Here is a 24980-nt window from a genome sequence, read left to right on the forward strand (position 1 = left end):
AGGATATGTTTTGCTGTACTACACAGTGTCCTTCTTTTAAGGAACGATGGTTAAAAATATTCTTAAGTAGGGATGAATCTAGACAAGTAAATGCCCTGGCCCAGGCTAGTAAATAAATATTTAAATAAGATAATTTAATATTTAACATTAAATAAGTATTCTTGAAATTTTTGTATACTATTTAATGGGAAGGATGAGATCTTATTAGAAGTAGGTTGTGAAATATGACCACTGTTGTCTAAATTCTAGAAAAATCGATCTCCTCAGCACCACTCCCCCTCTCTGACACACACACACACACACACACACACACACACTCAAAAAGGAAAAATACATACAGTTAAATAAATCCATTCTCCTCTGTAGGCAACTAATATATTACTTATTAGAGCATATTTATTAGGAAATCTATGTTCTATGCACATACACTCTAAATAAGTTACAAATATCTTCCTTCAATACAGTACTTTCCATGAAAAGGAATTCAGGTGAGGGAGGGGAGATGAAAAACAACCCCTCTGGTAAATAAACTTTCTGGGGTGACTGGGTGGCTCAGTCGGTTGAGCATCCAGCTTTGGCTCAGGTCACAACCTCATGGTTCATGGGTTCAAGCCCCACATCAGGCTCTGGGCTGACAGCTCAGAGCCTGTAGCCTGCTTCAGATTCTGTGTCTCCCTCTCTCTCTGTGCCTCCTCTGCTCCTGATCTGTCTCTCAAAATAAATAAAAACATTAAGAAAAGTTAAAAAAAAAATACTTTCCTAATTTGTTGCATTTCTAGTATTGTGTTAGCATCATGATGGATTGTTATTCCAGGGACCTGCCCAGATGGACTGCCCCTTAACCTCTTATCTCAGGACCAGAAATAGAAAAGCCTTTCTTGAGCACATTACCTGTTTTTGTTTTTATTTGTTTGTTTGTTTATCATTTGGATAATTAACTTAATGACTGATCTATTTCTCTGTGTTGCTTGGCCAAAGCTCAGAGCCATATTTCTGACATACCTATAGCAAAGTATATAGGTCATTGTATATTTTAATTGAAGATATGTGAATGTAAGTAAAGTGCTTTTTAAATAACTACTTAATAAATATTAGTAATATTAGTAGCAGCATTGGTGCATGTTGTTGTTGCTATTTTGATATCATTTTCTCCTAGCTTAGTCTATTTTTTCCTAAATTTATTTTCCTTCTTCTCAATTTCCTTATTTTTCCTTTGTCATAATTTATGTATCTTTGCAAACTATCTTAAAACCTTTTTAGAATTAGGAAGCATATAACTTATAGGTAAATATTTATATTTTATTCTCCAAAAACCCTGGCAAAGCATTTCGACTCAATATTTATTTTCCCAGATTAACTAGCAAAAAAAGTTACCTAAATAAATAGTGATGTGTTAAAATGTCTTAAGAACACAGATCATAAATGTCTAAAGAGCATGTATTGACCCTCAAGAACTACAAGACACATGTATCAGATTTCTAACATATGCATGATTAAAATATAAGATTGAAATATAAGATAAAAAGAAATTCTTTAAATATAGCAAGTCATAAAGAACGTATTCTAAAATAAAATAAAATCTAGAGAAAATGTTAAAAATGAAAAATTGACACAATTAAAAAGTGCTTATTATTTAGTATGATGATTTTCATGACAACTGGAGAACTGTTATATATGATTCTAAGATTACAAAGAAATTGTAATTCAAGGAGAAACCTGAAACACAAGGCAAACCAGCTTAATAGAGAAAGATTGGAAGTAGGGAAAATGGTGCTACCATATATGAAATATATAGCCATCATAATTCTTATATATATTCTTCCAAATACCTCAACTAATGTAGTAACATTATATATTCCGAGGTTTTGGAGAGAGCTTTGGTTTTTATAAATGGAAGCACATTCTTTCTTTTTATATAGTCATTAAGTGCTGCCTAAACCTCCAAACATATAAATATACTGACATGGGTACCTGATACCCAACATGAATTTGATATAGAGAATAAAGTCCTACACAGATAAAAATGTATTTAGTTTCTGTCTCTTTTGTTCTCCCTGAATATATTTTTCTGCTAATAACACAGAGCTGGTCTTTTAGAGGATTGCTCATTTCTGGAAAACTGGTTATTTTGTGATTTTGTTAATTACTTTGCCTTTTGTAAGGGTGATTTTGATGGCTGAACACATCTTTTTGCAGCTCCCTGAAGCCATATATTATTTTTTGTGTTTTACCTAGGACTGAAAAGCTTTCTTTACCTAAAAGAAATTTAACTGATCCTTAAAACATTTAAACTAAGTAAGATATGTTTAAAAATCATTACAAAAAAGATACTATCTTATACCTGTTGAGTTATTACACTTCTGTAGAACTTTGGGTTCAAGTAAAGACATAATACAATCTGGGGCGCCGGCGTGGTTCAATCAGTTAAATGCCAACTTCAGCTCAGGTCATGATCTTGTGGTCTGTGAGTTTGAGCCCGGGTCAGACTCTGTGCTGACAGCTCAGAGCCTGGAGCCCGCTTCAGATTCTGTGTCTCCCTCTCTCTCTGCCCCTCCCCTGCTCATGCTCTGTCTCTCTCTGTCTCAAAAATAAATAAAAACATTAAAAAGATTTTTTTAAAAAGTGAGTTATATTTAAAGGTGTATCTAAAAATTACAATAAAAGATACTATCTTATATCTGTTGAGTTATTACACTTATGTAGAACTTTGGGTTCAAAAAAAGACATAAGACAATTTGGGTCACCTGGGTGGCTCTGGGTTAAGTGTCGTACTCAGGTCATGAGCTCATGGTTCGTGAGTTTGAGCCCCATGTCCAGCTCTGTTCTGACAGCTAGAGCCTGGAGCCTGTTTCAGATTCTATGTCTCCGTCTCTGACCCTTCCCTGCTCAAACTCTCTCTCTGTCTCTAAAAAATAAATAAACATTAAAAAAATAAAAATAAATAAATAAGTTATAAATTATAATTGATTAAGTAATAAATGCCAGGAGTTACAGCATCGATATTAAAAGAAAAAGAAAGAATATACATTATAGGCAATATTAAACTCAGAATTATAAATATTTCCTAAGGCATATTTGATTGTAAGCATTTTTCTATCAAGTAAGAATTTCTGTTAATGCCTAGTATTTTTAAAAATATTTATTTATTTATTTTGATAGAGAGACAGAGAAAGAACAAGGCAGGGGAGGGGCAGAGCAAGAGGGAGAGAGAGAATCCCAAGCAGGCTTCACACTGTCAGCTCAGAGCCAGACGTGGGGCTCAATGTCAGAAACCATAAGATCATGACCTGAGCCAAAATCCAGAGTTGGATGATCAACTGACCTTGCTTGTTCATATTTACAAATTGAGTACTCTAGTGGATGTGATTAGATGTAATGATTGCTTGATTTTGAGTCTAAGACAAGTGGGGGTTTTATAGGGACACTAATTCTTTATAATACTTTTTCTCAGGAATGGTCCTCTGGGACATGCATAGATAAACAGACCCTGCACAGAACTATAGCAGAAGGGGAATCCAAAGCAGCAGCTGGTGATTAAATGTAAAAAAAAAAAAAAAAAAAGGTTTTGACCATTAGTTCAACCCATTCAGTAAAACCTTACTGAGCACCAAACGTGTTAGATAAGACTTGGTCCCGGGAAGTTTAAAGAAGAATAGGAACATAGTGTGTATTCTCCAGGAGTTCTGAGCTCATGGAGAATAGGAGGCAGAAAAATAATTGTGGCACATCTATCAAATGTTATAGAAGCAAGGACAGAGAGAAAGTGATTAAATCAACGTATAACTGTTTTAAGGAATGGCATGTTTGATGAATCTAGTAATATCAGTGAGAATTTTCCAGGAATAAAGGGAGTTCAAGTCCAAGGAAACAAATGTTGACTGTAAGAACACATAAAAATGGCATCGTATTTAGTGCATTTGGGATGTGGCATTCAAAAAAAGGAGGGTAGGGTAGAAATAAGTAGAGTATAGATTATTTTATTCAGACTGTGAGAAAGGGGCATATTGAATTTATGATTTGGGTTTTTTTTCATATTTTACTTTTTCTTATGTTTGAATAGGAGGTGATGAGGTCCTGGATTACTAAGGCAGAGGCAGTAGAGAAAGTGGAACAGAGAGATTCTTCAGTTATGCTTGGTGGCCAAGTTGGTACATTGCAAATGAGGGCAAAACGGTTTTGCAAATGATTCTGTGTTTTCTCTTATGAATAATGAGTCCATGGCAACATCATTGACTGAGCTAAGTAATTCAGAAATTCAGTGGGCACATTTTATAAAAACAATGACAGTGACAGAGCAAAGAGAATATAGGGAGAAAGAAGATGTTCAGTGACAAATTCTGAAGAACTCTAACATAGAAAAAACAGCTCAGGTAAATGAGAGGTAGGACAGTCCAGTTAAGACATACTATGTCAAAACAAATCATTAGTCTCAAACTTCTTTCTAGATTTTATAATACTTGTCTCAATACCTAGAAAATTAATTATGAGTTATTTAAAACATGTTAGCATATCATCAATGTCTAAAAGTCTCTCTGTATAAAATGCACTGTCAAGAGGCATAAAGGCACAAGGCGCAAGTCGTAATGGAAGAAAGACAGTGATGACTCCAAAAAATGTATAATGAAGTGACTAGAAGAAAAATGGCACTACTGTTAGGAATACAGACAAATGTTGAAAGAAGTTCAATTTCCACTCACTGTGTGGGAATTTGGCTTGTTCAATATAAACAAAATGGTTTCTTAAGTATTTCCCAGAATTCCTCGTGGTTAGCAAGGAGTAACTACTTTGCTGATTTTTAAAATAAACTCTTTGCGGAAGTGATGAAAGCCAATCTTCTTGTCTCCACTTTTTTGAGACTAAAGAATTTGAAAAGAACTTATAATTTCAGAGTTTAGCACCTGACAATAAGACTGAGGATGAGCTTTCTGGAAAGAGAATTCTGGAAAATGTATAAACAGAGTGAAAATTCCATGCAGACACCATCCAAAGTGATTGGATTATGTTATAATCTTCTGGCTGAGAGGCTTTAAACAAGCACACACTCAGAAATCTTTTAGAGTAATCAGTGATGAGTTTCAGCCAGCAACTCCTTCCATGTTTCAGACTATATCATTAAAACAGCTGAGAAATTGTTTCTCCTGGGGAAGTGCAAAAAGAAGAATCAGCTGGTTGTGATCCTTATAATAGTTGTAGAAATTCAGTGAATTTGGACCATTTCTTAGAAGAACTGAATGTGCATGTGGAAAAACAGAGATACACCAAGTAATCCTTGCTGATAGAGGGATGACACTGAATCCTGCAGTGAGGCCTCAAGGTCTGACAAACAAATGAGTTCAGGTTCCTATTAGGAAGGAAAATCTTAACTACCAAAATACTACCTTAAACAGGTAAGTCACTCATTTGTCAGAACACCAAAGCAAAGATGAATCAAGAAAGATCAAATGGTCCTTTTGTCACAGTTTTACCCTGGGAAAGCTCCCAAGGTCTCTGAATCACCAAGTGAAACCAGTGGAGAACTAAGATTTTTGGCTGTTTCCGCTGTGGAGGTGCTTAGATATGGGTAGTAATTTCCAACCCTCAGCTCATTACATTAGGTAGGCTGGATCACTGCATTCTCTAGCCATAGTAAGAGACACTCATGAAGCATCTGTGTGGTAGGGAAAATAGCACTGGGCTTACAGTCAGGTTTCAGTTCAACACTTCATTTTACTTTTCCTAGGTGGGCAAATCTGAGCCTTAGGCCCCTCATCTATATGTGAGGATAACGATACTTCAACTGTGTATTATACGGCTTACACAAAATAGCATGTTACAACTTCCCCAGAGTTGGCACATCATAAATTATTTTAAAAAAATCAATCCATTGAATGGATATTTGTTGGTGCTGTGTTATGGGTCAGATTGTCCAGAAAACTTAGGATAAATGAAATAATTTTAAAGTTTATTTATTTATTGAGAGAGAGAAAGAGAAGCAACCAGCAGGGGAGGGGATAGAGAGAGGGAAGACAGAGCATCTGAGGTGGGCTCTGTGCTGACAAGAAAGTCTGATGCCAGGCTCGAAGTCACCAACTGAGATCATGACCTGAGCGAAAGTTGGACACTTAACTGACTGAACCACTGAGGTGCCCCTAAATGAAATGACTTTTAAAAATCTCCTTTTTATTCTCCTATTACTATCTGTATATTTAAATTTTAGAGTTTTCCTCATCGTTAGATGAAGATTTTATTTTAAAAGACAGAGCTAAAATTTAAATAGAAATTAATCTGCATCTATACTTTAATAAAACTAGGCATGAGACGTGGAAATTACCCCCAGGCAGGCTAGCCACTTGAGTTACTGCTACTAATTAGGGTCCCACAAAAGAGCCACATAAAGCTAGACACAACTCCCACTTTGGGGCTCATAGCGCCAATTGACAGAGTGCCCTATGTTATTCATAGTTCTTGTCTTTTTGAAGGGCCTGCTATTCTAAGCCAATTTTAAATAACTGCATACCTATCCTTTCCTACAACTGGGGAGTGATGTGTCCCACAAATACTGGTACCAGCAATATGCATGTAAATGTGTGTCTCCTAGAAATATGTCACATTTCCTACAATTTTAGGGATGCCTATAGAAAGTAGACCCTCTGTGCATGAATAGTCATGACATCCTGCCACATGATAGAGTAAGCTTTTTGGATTCCATTGTCTCACATAAAAACAGTGTGCACCACCCTGACCTTGAATATGGGTATTAAAATCAGCAAAAGATCATTTACTCAAGTTTATATAAGATAAGAACTGATGGGGCACCTGGGTGGTTAAGTTGGTTGAACTTCCAACTCTTGATTTCAGCTCAGGTCTGAGTTGTGGGATGGAGCCCCTCATCAGGCTCTGCACTGAGCATGCTTAAGAGTCTGTTTAAGATTCTCCCTCTCTCTCTCTCTCTCTCTCTCTCCCTCTCTCCTTGTGGCTCCCTCCCTGACTCATACACTCTCCCTCTCTCTAAAATAAAATAAAATAAAGTAAAAGAAAAGAACAGAACTGAGAAGAACTCGGCTTTGTGGGAAGACATATCTGCCTATTTCCCTTAGTTTGGATTTCTTTTGATTAGATACAATTATGAGTTCAAGGAAAATTGACTGTCATGACCAGTAGGTTTTGCTCTTCCTCTTTATTGTCAATAAGCTAAAACACTAGCTGGTCTCCCAAAAGCATGAAGAGGCAAAGCTATAGAACCAGCGAGTGTGTCAGTGGAGGAGGTGCACAGAACAGTCTTTCTTCATCTGTAAGTAAACCCAATAAACCATGTGTCTGTAGCTCCTGAAAATGTCCAGGAGGTATTAGTCCCCGATGTGCTCAAGTGGTTCTTCAAGCCTAGCACTAAAGAGGGCACCACTAGCCGTGGCAAGGGGCACACACAAATTCTTAAACTTTCTGACTCTACTCACTGTCCTTTTATCTCAAAAACTGAATGGGGAAAGGGAAGGCGAGGGAGGAGGAGGAGAGGATTTTAGTATTTGTTTTTACGAGTATGGCAAACTAGAATAGGCATTTTAAGTCCCCAGTCTCTCTAACTTTAACCAAGGTTGAGAAAAAACTGATTCTCGTGGTAGTTTAATGCATTCCACAAAGCAAGGGCTACCCATGTAAGAATGTTCTAACAGCTGTTTCCAAAGCCAAATGCAGAGATCTAACAAGCTGACTCTGGTTGTTTGTGAATTAATCACAAATAATTTGAATGTTATTCATTAGAAGTTTCATATAAGTTGAAAAAAAATAAACCCATGAAATCCATTATATACATGTTGCACATTTGGTGTAGAATGCGACCCAAATACTGAGGTCTGGGTCTTCTCTGTCTCACCTCCGGCTCAGTGTATTCTCATTAAAAATTCATGAAATAATTGTTTTAGTGCACGAATTATATTTCATATTTCAAATTTATAATTATCAGATGACCTTTACTTTACATTTTTAGCATTTTTTCCATTTAATTATCACAAATACCCTGCTGTGTATTACATTCCCCATTTTATAGATAAGGAAATGGAGGCTCTGAAGGCTTAAGTACCTTGTGAGGACAAATATATTCAAATACATTCACATAGAGCACTGAGGGCAAACATATTCAAATAGAATTCTTTCTAATGTGAAGTCTCATGCTCTTGTGAAAACATCACCTTGCATTTCTTCAGGACTAGGTAAGCTAATCTAAAAGGCCCTCATAGTTACAGTCTTATCTTGCCCAAAACATATCAAAGTAGGTTGTTTGAGCATATGCTTGTTGGCCAATAGGCAGTTGGAAGGTACTTTCACATTTCCCAGCAAATACTTGGTCATCATTGTATTGTAAATGCTCGTTTCTTTCTCAAAGAGGAAATGCATCCTGGCAGTCTAGCATTCTGACATGGAAAGGGCCAGAGTCAACAGTAAGGAAAGAGTACAATTGCTAAGATAAGCTGCCAGCAAACTACGTACCCCTGCCAAAAAAAGATTAGCGGGTTGCATGAATTTGGAGAAAACCATCAAAGCCACTATCACTTACATGATCAAACTTTTAATGTGTATTTATAAACTAGTATCAACTTTGATTATTATAAATGAGGGGAAATATAACAAATATGTTTGCAAATTTGATGGCTCAGTGTTTGATATTCTTAAATACATTATGGCTTGCTTAGAATCATAGACTCATGGCCATACTAGGAACCTTAGGACTTATAACATTGAACCCTATCATTTTCCAGAAGGAAAATCCACATCCTTGACAAGTAAAATAGCCAAAGATCACACCAGCCTCAGAGCCACATCTTGAGTCCAAATATTATCTTGCCTGAAGTTATACAACTAGCTCTTGGAAGAACTGGAAGTAGGCCTTAGGCTGTCTTTTTCCTTCTCCACAAAGCTTAGTATTTTCCCATCTCAAAGAGACATACAGAGACAAAATTACCAAAAGCAAAATAAGTAAGCTGATAGACACCATAAAAAATAGATATCTAAAGAAAAAAAATGATGAAAAAGTTCAGAAAAAATTTGTAACTCAAAGAACAAACTCATTTTATTTTCTGATTTCCCTTTTGCTTTTTTTCCCCCAGAAACTTTAAAACCAACTGGGTAAATATCCATTACTTCATTTTTGTCAAGGGCAGGTAGTTAGCGCTAATAATAATTGATTTAGAACTGAAACATGTCTCAGCATTTTCCCCTAGAGACCTATTTGAAGAAAATCCAACTACCTTTCTAAAAAGTCACCTCCTCTAATTTTTAATAAGCACTAGGCAATTTATAAAAATAATTTTGGTATATGGCCTAAAGGAAATTTTAACATTAACCTCACTGAATTGTAGGCGTTTTATTGCAAATTTTATGCCAGTTTCCAGGCAAGTAAAACTTTCCTACTTTATAAGTTTTTCAGTTTTATACATCAGCTGTATTCTAAACCCTCGTTATTGATAGCATTTAGATGGGATAAAGAATGGGGTGGGAACCTGGGGCTGGTAGGGCAGGAGAACCGTGCAAGAGAAAGTATGCAAAGAAGAGACAGAAAGTATGGAAATTCCAGAAATGACTCAACCAAATCCAATATTTTCATAAAATCCCAATAGTCAAGGAAAATTTTTAAATAACATTTTAAAGTAATTTGGTTTTGCCTCAATGGCAAACATTGCTCAAGTGTTAAGTCCTGTGAGAAAATTGGATTGCCTAATTTTTGTCTTAATTGTCTTTGTAAGAAAACACACCCATACTTTAAGTTACATTTCAGTATCTCAAAGTCAGAAACAGCTCTTCCTTCTTTAACCCTTGTTTTCACCCAATTCTGCCACAAAACTTAAGAAAATAAGTATCATTTCCAACTTCATACAACAATCCAGTGGAGAAGCAGATATAATTAAATAGTTTGCTGAAGGGTATATAATTAGTAAAAGATAGATGGAGAATTCCCAGTGGGTTACGCTAACCAAAAATAAACCCTTCACCACTTCTTAACAAGACTAAATCCTTATGATTGATTGAATTTGTAAAATGACAAACTCTTTCTAGGTCTTCCTGTACAAATAAATAAGGTCAGAAATGCAGATCTTATGTAGACCCAACCATAGTAGTTTATTAAATTTCTTAGCTCGTCCTTTATGTAATTATCACTGCTGCTGAAATTCAGATCTTAGGGTAAATATAACCATACATATTTGTGTACTCCACCCCCTCCCCCCCAAAAAAGAAAAGTAGCCTCCAGGCTTACAGTATCTAATGTTGCACCCATCCTGAGTGACTTTCAATGTTTACTCATAAAAATGGCCCCATTACTGTGACTAGTTTACAGAAATAATTAGTCCTTAAATCTTCAGTAGCTAAATAGATCACTTGCTTTTCTTATTTTGGTTGGAATTGGAAAAATATGTAAAAGTTGAGGAAGGCAAGTTAGGTGAGCAATTATCTGAAACATATTTTTCCAATTACCACAAAACACATTTTCCAAAGTTATGGGCAGAATATTATTCTTGTGACTTATTCCTTGACAAAAAGCATACCATAGTCAACAAATTTAGGAGCTAAGGATTATTCTATGTTACTTTGGTGACTCAGTGGGCATTTGTACTTTTTAGTTGAAGTGTGCTCGCATTTTCTCTCAGAACTCTTATTTTGCTTCTTGATCCTCATAGCTCTTTCCCTGGGGAAGGTACCCCCTCCTGAGATCAGAATGAACATTGACATCTTCTTAAGTCACCTTGTCTCCTTGGCCACACTGATTAGTAAAGGGATGGGAACCTGTTCCAAGCTGGTTCTATTACAGAAATTCACTAATTCAGCCACAGTGGTTGGTCTGGGAGTGGCTGTTTGATCCAGACTCTGCAAATCAGAATCTTTCCTTCACAGTTTTCTCACTGGAATTTGGGTAAAAAGATGTCGTCATTTTGTTCTTGAGAATATATGACAGCGAGCCTAGTGCTCTTGTGTGTGTTGAGGAGAAGTGTGTCTGAGAATTTGAGGCAATATGCAAAGGAAGAAGAGATGAAAGTCAGCAACACGGAAGACACAGAGGTTGAAGTCTCTGGCTCTAGTTGTCCAAAATCCGTATGACATTGGCTCTTTAGTTGGGTTCCTGTTACCAGAAACCAAAGATCCCAACTATAATACCTCAGAGGAGATAACACTTGAGCTAGACCACTACAATAAAGTTCAGTATGCCCAGTCTCAATAGGTGGAAGGGCATTCTAGGAATATTTGTGCACTAAAAGGACATGTGTGTGATTGGGGAACGGTAAGTAGACATGTATGTCTCAAATGTAGGTTGTATGCAAGGGACACCTGCCTTTTTTATTGTTTTTCTTTGCTTTTCACCCATCTACTTTTCAAAAAATATAGTGCAAGAAATCTATTGCAAGAAATGAACAGTATCAGGGGTGCCTGGTGGCTCAGTCAGTTAAATGTCCAACTTTGGCTCAGTCATGCTCTCACAGTTCATTAGTTCAAGCCCTGCATCACTCTCTCCACTGTCAGCATGGAGCCTACTTCTGCCTCTGTCCCCATCTCTGTCTGCCCCTCCTCCACGTGGGCACAGGCCAAATGTAGTATGAATTACTACAATTTACAGGAATTTTCTATTAGCCATGCATTTTCTGAAGTGCTTTACATAAGGCAGCTGTTTTCAAACTGTGATAAGCAGATCTCCACATGCTGTGTGGAGTGATGGGCTTGCGGGAGTACAAGTACCAGCATGACCATGGAGGAGGCAAAGGTCTCTAGTCTCCTTCTCCAGGCACATCTTTGAATAAAGCATCCCTTTTCCTCTTAGTTCAGTCATGGACTTCCACGTATGATTGCTTCTACAGATTTCTGCTAAAATATATATAAGAACCATTAATAGACATCTTCTCAATTCTCACAATAAAGCCATGAGACATATTATTATCTTCATTTTATAGCTGAAGAAACTGAGGCATAAAAAGATTAAGACACACACTAAAGATTACCTAGCCAGTAAAAGGCAGAGTCAGGATTTGGACTTTGCCTTCTTTGCCTCTCCCCAGAGGCCTTATTCTTATCTGCCACATGCTACTACTATTGCCAGTGCAGCTTTACAGCTCCTACCAGGACACTGATCTCCTTACTGATCCTCATGTTTGCCTCTTGATTCTGTGAAAACCTACACAGCTGAAGACCAAGCACAAACCTGTAGTCTGACATGTAGTCAGACTGGATGCAGCAAAGAAACAAGCCAGAGCAGTTGTGGAATACCACTCAAGTGAGATGGAGAAGCTTCTTACGTAAGGCTTGAGTTCCTGCTGAAGAATTCAGAGCAGGGTGTAAGGGAGTTAACAATCAGTTCTGGACCTGCTGTTTCCCAAGCAAGGATAGGAGAAGCAGAAATTAACTAGGGTTGGGGGGCCATCATGAGTGGAGGGCGGTTGATCAATTGAGTATTCCCAGTAATAGATGGGAAGTAAAGCAGACCGGGGGCATCATGGGTAACACAGCACTAGCCCCTCAATGAAGGGGCCATTATGGAATTTTGTAGCTGTGGCTTGACCTCTGAAGTATCTCCAGTGAAGCTTACAGTTGGCATTATCTGTGTCTTTCACACTAACCTGAATAATGACATGTGGCTTTGTTCTTTTTCCATCTAATCTGATTTCCACTCTCAGTGCCAGACAGATTTCTACTCTTTGACTTAAGTTTGCTGCTATCCCAACAAATGTTCTGTTAACTTGACAAATTTCAATAGCAAACACCCACTGATACGTACCTAATACAGTGAATGTATAGTAAACATGCCTCTAGGTTGTGGGGAATCAACCATCTTATCTAAAATCTTTCTTCCCTAAGTCCGGGGCCAGTTATAAGACTGAAAGAATCTGAAGTAATGTTCTAACAAGACACATCAGGGGATTCCACAACCAAGTGGTAAAATAGATAGATGGTTTTTTAAAATGATTTTATTTTTAAGTAATCTGTACTCCCAATGTGGGGTTCAAACTCACCACCCAAGATCAAGAGTCACATGCTCTACTGACTGAGCCAGCCACATACCACAATAAATGCCTTTTTGTTGTGTTTTGGTTTTTTTTTCAATATCCTCTCCCTGATGGAGAAAAAAACCCGGGATTTCCTGAAGAAAAGCATTTATAGGAATGGATAACCCCTTTCCTTGCCCCAGATCCCTAAAAGTTAGAGAGATTATGGAATAGAAAGAATATAAAATGTAAGGAAATACCAACGGTTCCACTACAGATCACAGTGGTTTCCTTTGTCTTCTTTATTAAGCCCCCTTTCCTACCCTTTCGCTTTCTCTCCCAACTTGTACCCTTAATCAGAAAAGGTTAAGGGCTTCTAGCTGTTAAGATTATTTATATTATAACATTACAGATCAAGTATTCACTATGTGCAGCACTTGGTATTAGTCATCCCAGCTGAAAATACAGTTTGGGTTTATTCCTTTTCCTGAAGTGTTTACAATTTAGAAATATGAACAGTGTGAACACAAAGAGTGACACCACAAGAATGAACTTCTCTGTCCCATGGCATCATGCACAAGAGCTAAGCAGTAGCAATTTGGATTGGACTATAATGTCCAAATTGAAGCATCAAAAAAGAGATTTGTGGGATGCCTGGGTGGCTCAGTCAGTTAAGCATCCGACTCTTGATTTTGGCTCAGGTCATGATCTCACAGTCAATGAGTTCAAGCCCCCCATCAGGCTCTACACTGACAGTGTGGAGCCTGCTAGGGATTCTCTCTCTCCCTCTCTGCCCCTCCCCTGTTCTCACTCTCTCAAAATAAATAAATGGAAAAAAAACAAGAAAGTAGATCTGTATTAAAAACTGACTAGAATGGTTCTCTGCTTATCATAAAACTTGCAAAGATGGTTAAGCACTGCTTAACTTTTAATTAGAATTTCCCTTCTCAACATAAAACTCCCTCCATTAGGAATCCTTTCTGAAAGAAATAATAGATCAGTGAAGGTTAGGTAAAAAAAAAATCAAGAAAATCCAGTAGAAAAAATATATTACTCTAAATTGGCTTTGGTTTTGTTCTGATAGGGAAAAATGATTCACATGTTCATGTTTGACATGCAGTAAATATGTGAAAGCAAAATATATGTTTACTACTTACCATATAATTATGACATTGTGCTTGATAGCATTATTTTGATATACGTTTTGTTAGATATAAAACCAATATATATTGAAAACCCTTGAAGAATAAGGGGAGCCCACATTTAAAATGCCCTTTAAATAGTAATTCAGTCAGGTCTCTAATTTGTGCTTGGAATGTGGAAGAGAATTGAAGATGAAGACCACAATTACATAAGCTTGAGCCATTAGAGAAATTAAATATAACACACATAAACATGAAGAGTTTATTTAAAATAAATCAAATATCCTGATGTTGAAGCCACAAATTATGAAATTGTATTTGGTTTTCATACTAACACCAAAACTTCAAGCTGGCATCCACAATTGCCTAAACTTCTTTCTGCAGCCAAAGTTTGTATGAGCCAACCCACCATTTAGGCAAGTACATGAATGTGGACCCATCACCGATGTAATTTGTGGTCAAAGGACGCAGCAGTACAGAGAGACCCTGCACTCATTGTCAGACAAAAGTCTTCAGAACAGATCATTTAACTTAGGTCAGACTTTGAAAACTAATGTTTTTCTGTGTAATTGAGGTTTACTATTGGTCACCTTGTCAGAATAAAATAACATGTGGACTGTGGCATAATTTTTAAAATATCTATGTAGAAAAATAGAATGAAAAAATACTACGTGAATCCAAAGACTCTTTGAAACAACTTAGGTGCTGTGCTTTCTTATATGTCTCATACAATTTTCCTTCTGTGCCTTTTTAAGTGTGGAGGGTAGCGTCCTTATGCATTTCTAGAACTGATCCTTTTCCAAAGCTATCTGTAGAAAGTGGCAGAAAATGGAAAACGGCCTTTGGGGCCTGACCAATCTGAGATGGAAACCTGGCTCTGCCAGTCTACTGGCAATTGGCTTTGAGCAAGTCATTTTACCTGACACTGAGTTACCTAATCTATAAAAGCAGGATGGTAAGACCTACCATTACAGGCTGTTGTGTTAACGTCATAATATATACAACTGGCCAGCGTAGTGTCTGTCTTATGGCTGTAGATCAGGAAGTAGTAGCATTCATAGTTTGCTATTAGTGTTATCGCTATTGATAATGTTATGCAGCATCAGCATTAATGGACTATAAGCAGCCACTTATATTGCCCTTCTTGTTTGCCCACACTTTTGACCCTCACCGTCCTGCTTATTTTTTTATCTGTGTCAAATGATACTTCTCTTAAGTTTTCCATGCAGTACTCAATGCTACTAACAGGGTACTAGTGAAATACATGTTTGTAGATAGACACAATCATCTTCCATCCTGTGGAGAATGGGAATGTGCTTCTAATGACTAGAGAGTCAGGATAAATGCCCTGACTCTTCCTAATACAAGAGGAATATTCCACAGAGAGGGCTGTTTGGGGTCACTGTTAGTATGGTAGCTAATAATGTTTTAAGGTTTCAGAATAACTTCTAAAACTTGTGTCTATAACTTGACACACATCTATTATATTTATGAGCTGTTGACTGTAGTTTTTAGCTCAGCATTCATCCCAGCAGTGTGTTCAGTGAAGATACTGCCTAATAGATGTGGACAGTGGAAAAGAAGAGTGTGCCTTCTTGATCCCCTTTGTTAGCCTTTTCTCAAGAATTCCAACGTGGGCAATACCTGCACCCATAAACTGGACCACAGGAGGAACCCTTCTAGATGTAATGATTAGCTCAAGATGTAATTCAAGTCCAGAGTACATGACATCACTTTTATTTTTAATTCATAACATAGTATCTCAAAGCAATTTTTCCTTATATAAAAATTTGAATAGGTTATTTACTATTATCAAGAATACACAGAAATTAATAGGAAGATGGCGGCATAGGAGGACCCTGGACTCACTGCGTCCTGCTGATCACTTAGACTCCACCCACACCTGCCTAAACCCAGAAAACCACCAGAAGACTAGCAGAATGGATTCTCTGGAGCCAAGCATAGGCGACAGGCCCACAGAAGAGGGTAGGAAGGGCAGAGAGGCAGTGTACACTACATGGACTGGCAGGAGAGAGCCCGGGCAGAGGGGCAGCCCACCGGCAAAGCAGAGCCCCCGAGTCTGGCTTGCAAAAGTGGAGGGGACAGATGGAGTGTGTTCGGACAGCAAGCGGTACTTAACATCTGGAAGGTTATAAGCTAACAGTTCTGCTCAGAGAGAAGGAGGGCTGGAGGACAACGAGAGGAGAGTTGTTGAGCCCTTGACGTCAGAACTCAGCTTGGTGGGGAACAAAGGTGCTCACCAGCGCCATCTCCCTCGCCCATCCCCCAGCCAAAATCCCAAAGGGAACCAGTTCCTGTCAGGGAACTTTCTTGCCCTGTGCAAACACCCAACATTGTGCTTCTGAGGATCCATCCCTCTGGTGGCGGGTCTGATTCCCTCCAGGTGCTGCAGGGCCCCTCCCAAAGCGGATCTCTGAAGGAAAAGTGAGCTGAGCCTGCCCCTCCCGCTCCTGTGCACCTTGCCAATCCACCCCAGCTAATATGCCAGATCCCCAGCACCATAAGCCTGGCAGTGTGCAAGTAGCCCAGACGGGCCACGCCACCCCACAGTGAATCCCGCCCCTAGGAGAGGGGAAGAGAAGGCACACACCAGTCTGACTGTGGCCCCAGTGGTGGGCTGGGGGCAGACATCAGGTCTGGCTGCAGGCCCCGCTCACTAACGCAAGTTATTCAAGACAGCACAGGGCAAGTGCCCCGCAGTCCCGCACCACTCCAGGGACTATCCAAAATGAAGAAATGGAAGAATTCCCCTCAAAAGAATCTCCAGGAAATAACGACAGCTAACAAACTGATCAAAAAGGATTTAAACAATATAACAGAAAGTGAATTTAGAATAATAGTCATAAAATTAATCACTGGGCTTGAAAACAGTATAGAGGACAGCAGAGAATCTCTTGCTACAGAGATCAAGGGACTAAGGAACAGCCAGGAGGAGCTAAAAAATGCTATAAATGAGCTGCAAAATAAAATGGAGGCGACCACAGTTCGGATTGAAGAGGCAGAGAAGAGAATAGGTGAACTACAAGATAAAATTATGGAAAAAGAGGAAGCTGAGAAAAAGAGAGATAAAAAAAAATCCAGGAGTATGAGGGGAAAATTAGAGAACTAAGTGATGCACTAAAGAGAAATAATCTACGCATAATTGGTATTCCAGAGGAAGAAGAGAGAGGGAAAGGTGCTGAAGGTGTACTTGAAGAAATAATAGCTAAGAACTTCCCTGATCTGGGGAAGGAAAAAGGAATTGAAATCCAAGAGGCACAGAGAACTCCCTTCAGACGTAACTTGAATCGATCTTCTGCATGACATATAATGGTGAAACTGGCAAAATACAAGGATAAAGAGAAAATTCTGAAAGCAGCTAAGGATAAACATATTCTAACATATAAAGGGAGACTGATAAGACTTGTGACGGATCTCTCTACTGAAACTTGGCAGGCCAGAAAGGAATGGCAGGAAATCTTCCATGTGATGAACAGAAAAAATATGCAGCCGAGAATCCTTTATTCAGCAAATCTGTCATTTAGAATAGAAGGAGAGATAAAGGTCTTCCCAAAAAAACAAAAACTGAAGGAATTCATCACCACTAAACCAGCTCTACAAGAGATCCTAAGGGGGATCCTGTGAAACAAAGTACCAGAGACATCACTACAAGCATGAAACATACAGACATCACAATGACTCTAAACTCATATCTTTCTATAATAACACTGAACGTAAATGGACTAAATGCTCCAACCAAAAGACATAGGGTATCAGAATGGATAAAAAAACAAGACCCATCTATTTGTCATCTACCAGAGACTCATTTTAGACCTGAGGACACCTTCAGATTGAAAGTGAGGGGATGGAGAATTATTTATCATGCTACTGGAAGTCAAAAAAGAGCTGGAGTAGCCATACTTATGTCAGACAAACTAGACTTTAAATTAAAGACTGTAACAAGAGATGAGGAAGGGCATTATATAATAATTACAGGGTCTATCCATCAGGAAGAGCTAACAATTATAAATGTCTATGCGCCGAATACGGGAGCCCCCACATATATAAAACAATTAATCACAAACATAAGCAACCTTATTGATAAGAATGTGGTAATTGCAGGGGACTTTAACACCCCACTTACAGAAATGGATAGATCATCTAGACACACGGTCAATAAAGAAACAAGGGCCCTGAATGATACATTGGATCAGATGGACTTGACAGATATATTTAGAACTCTGCATCCCCAAAAAACAGAATATACTTTCTTCTCGAGTGCGCATGGAACCTTCTCCAAGATAGATCACATTCTGGGTCACAAAACAGCCCTTCATAAGTATACAAGAACTGAGATCATACCATGCATACTTTCAGACCACAATGCTATGAAGCTTGAAATCAACCACAGGAAAAAGCATGGAGGTTAAAGAACACCCTATTAAAGAATGAATGGGTCAACCAGGAAATTAGAGAAGAAATTTAAAAATATATGGAAACAAACGAAAATGAAAATACAACAATCCAAATGCTTTGGGATGCAGCGAAGGCAGTCCTGAGAGGAAAATACATTGCAATCCAGGCCTATCTCAAGAAACAAGAAAAATTCCAAATACAAAATCTAACAGAACACCTAAAGGAAATAGAAGGAGAACAGCAAAGACACCCTAAACCCAGCAGAAGAAGAGCAATAATAAAGATCAGAGCAGAAATAAACAATATAGAATCTAAAAAAACTGTAGAGCAGATCAACGAAACCAAGAGTTGGTTTTTTGAAAAAATAAACAAAATTGACAAACCTCTAGCCAGGCTTCTCAAAAAGAAAAGGGAGATGACCCAAATAGATAAAATCATGAATGAAAATGGAATTATTACAATCCCTCAGAAATACAAGCAAATATCAGGGAATACTATGAAAAACTATATGCCAACAAACTGGACAACCTGGAAGAAATGGACAAATTCCTAAACACCCAGACACTTACAAAACTCATTCAGGAGGAAATAGAAAGCTTGAACAGACCCATAACCAGCGAAGAAATTGAATCAGTTATCAAAACTCTCCCAACAAATAAGAGTCTGGGACCAGATGGCTTCCCAGGGGAGTTCTACCAGACGTTTAAAACAGAGATAATACCTATCCTTCTCAAGCTATTCCAACAAATAGAAAGGGAAGGAAAACTTCCAGACTCATTCTATGAAGCCAGTATTACTTTGATTCCTAAACCAGACAGAGACCCAGTAAAAAAAGAGAACTACAGGCCAATATCCCTGATGAATATGGATGCAAAAATTCTCAATAAGATACCAGCAAATCGAATTCAACAGCATATAAAAAGAATTATTCACCATGATCAAGCGGGATTCATTCCTGGGATGCAGGGCTGGTTCAACATTTGTAAATCAATCAATGAGATACATCACGTTAATAATAGAAAACATAAGAACCATATGATCCTGTCAATCAATGCAGAAAAATCATTTGACAAAATTCAGCATCCTTTCTCAATAAAAACCCTCGAGAAAGTCGGAATAGAAGGAACATACTTAAAGATCATAAAAACCATTTATGAAAAGCCCACAGCTAACGTCATCCTCAATGGGGAAAAACTGAGAGCTTTCTCCCTGAGATCAGGAACACAACAGGGATGTCCACTGTCACTAATGTTGTTTAACATAGTGTTGTAAGTTCTAGCATCAGCAATCAGACAACAAAAGGAAATCAAAGGCATCAAAATTGGCAAAGATGAAATTAAGCTTTCACTTTTTGCAGATGACATGATATTATACATGGAAAATCCGATAGACTCCACCAAAAGTCTGCTAGAACTGATACATGAATTCAGCAAAGTTGCAGGATACAAAATCAATGTACAGAAATCAGTTGCATTCTTATACACTAATAAGGAAGCAACAGAAAGACAAAGAAACTGATCCCATTCACAATTGTACCAAGAAGCATAACATACCTAGGAATAAATCTAACCAAAGATGTAAAAGATCTGTATGCTGAAAACTATAGAAAGCTTATGAAGGAAATTGAAGAAGATATAAAGAAATGGAAAAACATTCCATGCTCATGGATTGGAAGAATAAATATTGTCAAAATGTCAATACTACCCAAAGCTATCTACACATTCAATGCAATCCCAATCAAAATTGCACCAGCATTCTTCTCGAAGCTAGAACAAGCAATCCTAAAATTCATATGGAACCACAAAAGGCCCCGAATAGCCAAAGTAATTTTGAAGAAGAAGACCAAAGCAGGAGGCATCAAAATTCCAGACTTTAGCCTCTACTACAAAGCTGTCATCATCAAGACAGCATGGTATTGGCACAAAACCAGACACATAGACCAATGGAATAGAATAGAAACCCCAGAACTAGACCCACAAACGTATGGCCAACTCATCTTTGACAAAGCAGGAAAGAACATCCAATGGAAAAAAGACAGTCTCTTTAACAAATGGTGCTGGGAGAACTGGACAGCAACATGCAGAAGGTTGAAACTAGACCACTTTCTCACACCATTCACAAAAATAAACTCAAAATGGATAAAGGACCTGAATGTGAGACAGGAAACCATCAAAACCTTAGAGGAGAAAGCAGGAAAAGACCTCTCTGACCTCAGCCATAGCAATTTCTTACTTGACACATCCCCAAAGGCAAGGGAATTAAAAGCAAAAATGAGCTATTGGGACCTCATGAAGATAAAAAGTTTCTGCACAGCAAAGGAACCAATCAACAAAACTAAAAGGCAACCAATGGAATGGGAAAAGATATTTGCAAATGACATATCGAACAAAGGGCTAGTATCCAAAATCTATAAAGAGCTCACCAAACTCCACACCCGAAAAACAAATAACCCAGTGAAGAAATGGGCAGAAAACATGAATAGACACTTCTCTAAAGAAGACATCCAGATGGCCAACAGGCACATGAAAAGATGCTCAACGTCACTCCTCATCAGGGAAATACAAGTCAAAACCACACTCAGTTATCACCTCACACCAGTCAGAGTGGCCAAAATGAACAAATCAGGAGACTATAGATGCTGGAGAGGATGTGGAGAAACGGGAACCCTCTTGCACTGTTGATGGGAATGCAAACTGGTGCAGCCGCTCTGGAAAACAGTGTGGAAGTTCCTAAAAAAATTAAAAATAGACCTACCCTATGACCCAGCAATAGCACTGCTAGGAATTTACCCTAGGGATACAGGCGTACTCATGCATAGGGTCACTTGTACCCCAATGTTTATAGCAGCAGTCTCAACAATAGGCAAATTATGGAAAGAGCCTAAATGGCCATCAACTGATGGATAAAGAAATTGTGGTTTATATACACAATGGAGTACTACGTGGCAATGAGAAAGAATGAAATATGGCCCTTTGTAGCAACATGGATGGAACTGGAGAGTGTCATGTTAAGTGAAATAAGCCAAACAGAGAAAGACAGATACCATATGTGTTCACTCTTATGTGGATCCTGAGAAACTTAACAGGAACCCATGGGGGAAGGAAAGAAAAAAAAAAAAGAGGTTAGAGTGAGGGAGAGCCAAAGCATAAGAGACTCTTAAAAACTGAGAACAAACTGAGGGCTGATGGGGGGTGGGAGGGAGGGGAAGGGTGGGTGATGGGTATTGAGGAGGGCACCTGTTGGGATGAGCACCTATTTTATATATATATTATATATACATATATATTATATATATATTATATACATTATATATATTGTTTATTTATATATATATAAATATATTTATATATATTATGTATATTATATTATATATATATTACTCAAATCATTTGTGTCTGAGCACCTAAATGCCTTAAAACTATTGGGATATGAAATTATGCAAAATTTATCTACTATACCCATGATGTTTTTATACCAGGTAACATTATTAGTATTTTTAGTACATCTTTTTATCTTATTTTTTAACACCTTCTGTGTTTTTTCATTTGTTTGCTTATTTCCATATGTTTTTTCACTTATCACCTTCTTGTAGGAATTTGGGACAGCTGGATTATAGGGAAAACCTAAGCATTTGTGATCGTATCATAAATGATTTATAAGAACATGTTGTAGAGAGTCATGTGCTCTCACACACAAAATTCTTGATCAAATGTTTTTTTTTTCTTTATATTACTTAAGAACAGAGAAATTTTTTTAAAGGAACCATTTGATTTTCAAGCCTACATAATCTGGCCTTTCCCAAAGCAGGGTAAATGAGAAACAGTGCCATTCTCAATGAAATAATATGTACTTTTTTATTTACTTCGCAGGTGTATCCACCCTATCACCAAGCCTTCTTGGCTTACTGCTGCCTGCCCTTGGCATCCTTGTCTACCTGGATTTCTGAGTGTGATGTGACAGCTGCTGCTCCCAGCCCAGCTTAGAGGACACAGAGGACACCTTCATCCCTATGATGAATATAATTCCTTCCATTTTCTGTGGCTCCACCCTAAGCCAAATAAATGATACTTTAACAAACTCTCCAACTGATTTACAACACACATTATGACTGAGGCATTCAGGAACCCCTTTGTCCAAAAGAATAAACTTTTAAATGGGTATAAAATGATTTTTAACTCGTTCCAATATGCCTTATAAACCACTTAACCTGATTCTGTGACAGTTGCATGATTTAATCCAATGGGACAAGTTACAGTGTTCAATTCAATACTATAGGCTGTAGAGTGAAAAGTAAAATCACCATACACAGGTGCTTTAAATTTAATAACAAGTTGTGAAATATAATAGAGGTTGAAATGTTGATTGTATGTGGTAAATGTAAGAGTAAAACAGTCTCTTGTACTATTCTCTGTTTCGGGTCCTGCATATTTTTGAATGGCCCCTATCATTCATGACATTTTGAGTTTTCTTGAAAAAAAAAAATAGAGTATAACTGAAACATTTTGACATAAATTCCATGAGCAACTCATTTTACTGAATGAGTTGAAAGATTCTGAATATTGAAAACCAAATTCTAGAAATTGTTATCAGTATTCTTATTTTGGAAGTAAGTAATTTTCTAAATGCTTGATTTTCAGAATCAGTAATAATTTTACGTTAGATTTTTAGTGGTAAAGTTAACATACCATAGGAAGGTTTTTCTTTACTTTTATATGATATTCTGAAAATATTTTATGCTTTTCTCATCATCAGTTTCAAACCTCAAAAATCACAGCTCTTCTCTAGAGTATCATCATATTGCTGTATTTATTCATACATAGAATAATGAATTTTGAAAAGTAGAATGCTTTCATTTTTTAATTGAGAGGTGACAGTCGTTACACAGCTAGAAATAAACAATGTTAAGTGAGTATAAGTGTGATCTAATACTATTCTAAGGATCTTTGTTTTTGTGCTCCATTTCTAAGTAAAAGCTTTCTTTATTGAAGGTATCAAGAAATCACCTATAGGTTGGAAAATATACAATATACCTTATTTTTTTTAATTTGCTAGTAAACTCATTTCCCACTTCAATGCAATACTGAAAACTGGCTAAAAATACCAAATCAATATGTTGCTAATGGTACTTTGAAAGTATGCAAACTGGAAGGCCAGGAGGAGACAAATAATGTGTCCAATGGTGTCTCCCAAGTGTTGGTGCTTTAGGTTTTCATAAGTTGTAAAAAGGAAGATGCACATTTCTTCATTCTCCATGGTATGCAAGGAAATGTGTTTGAGTGTGGGTGTGAGAGAAATGGAATAATAAAGGATTAGCTGGCTCATGAAACAGTGCAATGTCTGATGATTCAGGAGGTATAATCCTATTTTATTAGCACAACCTTGCTAGCTAATTAGAGATAGAGTTTATCTTTTTAGAAAGGATACCTTATAGGTTCATAAAAAAATATTTACAGGCAGCAAAATAGAACTATTACTACTTTACCCCCTTTTCTTTAATTTGTATAATTTTTGTACTATATATCTATGTGTAAATGTTTAGAGCTTTCATTATGAAAATATCAATAAATATGTCATTAGTTTACATTCAACTCTTTGTTATAAAATTAAACTTTTTAATAATAAGTGAAATGGATGATTTCCCAGTGGAAGTACGTCAACAGTCTTAAAAGCATTACCAGATTTCATAAAATAAATAATTATTTGAAAAAGAAACAAAATCTCTTCCTACTTTAGGGAAACGAATACGGTGTAAGCCTTCTGTACAAATGTTTGTGTTTTCATTGTTACACTTTGGGGTTTTCCTTTTGCAATGTGACCCATGTTGGGCATTTTTATATAATCGACAACAACTAAATCTTTTGCCAAATGCATGCTCGCCTTTTATTTCTAATGTATTGCAGTAAAGAGCAAAACTGGTTAGATTTTGCATGAAATGGTTCTGAAAGGTAAGAAGAAAACAGACTTTGGAGGTTGTTTCATTTTAAATTTGTGACAGAGATAAGGTAGATTATAATCTCTCATACACTGATAACTCAAGCTTTTCATTTCCTCATACAGTTGTACAAATTTGACTGGGACCATCAGTTTTAAACTGTTGTCAAACTAACTAATGTATCATCTGCTTAAGACGCAAGATTCTTAATTAAACTTTATATAGATATAGACATATCTGTTGTTTCTTTGTATTTCAGGAAAGGTGATAGTAGTTTTATTTGATACTGATAAATATTGAATTGATTTTTTTAGTTATTTTTTATCATTTTTTCAATGGAGTAGTATAGGACTGTGCTTTGTCCTTTTTATGAATGAAAACAAATTATAAAGAAATAAATGTCTTACTGTTACCCAAAAAATAGCAACTGTCCTTTCAATTTACCTAAAGTTTAAAACTCATTTTTAGAAGGTTTTCTTTCCTTTTTTTTTTTTTTAAGTTTATTTTTTTATTTTGAGAGAAAGTGTGCTGGGGAGGGGCAGAGAGAGAGAG

General features: G+C 37.2%; 1 protein-coding gene across 1 annotated transcript in view; it reads left to right on the forward strand.

Annotated features, from left to right (window-relative positions):
- CNTN1 (contactin 1) overlaps window positions 1-23082 on the forward strand; it is a 278854-nt gene extending 255772 nt beyond the window's left edge. Inside the window, exon 24 of the mRNA XM_042948459.1 lies at window positions 22366-23082. Within this exon, the coding sequence (XP_042804393.1) occupies window positions 22366-22442 (77 nt within the window). The 3' untranslated portion in view covers window positions 22443-23082. The remainder of the gene's footprint in view (window positions 1-22365) is intronic.
- The last annotated feature ends 1898 nt before the right edge of the window (window positions 23083-24980 follow it).

The sequence above is a fragment of the Panthera leo genome, chromosome B4 (assembly GCF_018350215.1).
Source record: "Panthera leo isolate Ple1 chromosome B4, P.leo_Ple1_pat1.1, whole genome shotgun sequence".
NCBI lineage: Eukaryota > Metazoa > Chordata > Mammalia > Carnivora > Felidae > Panthera > Panthera leo.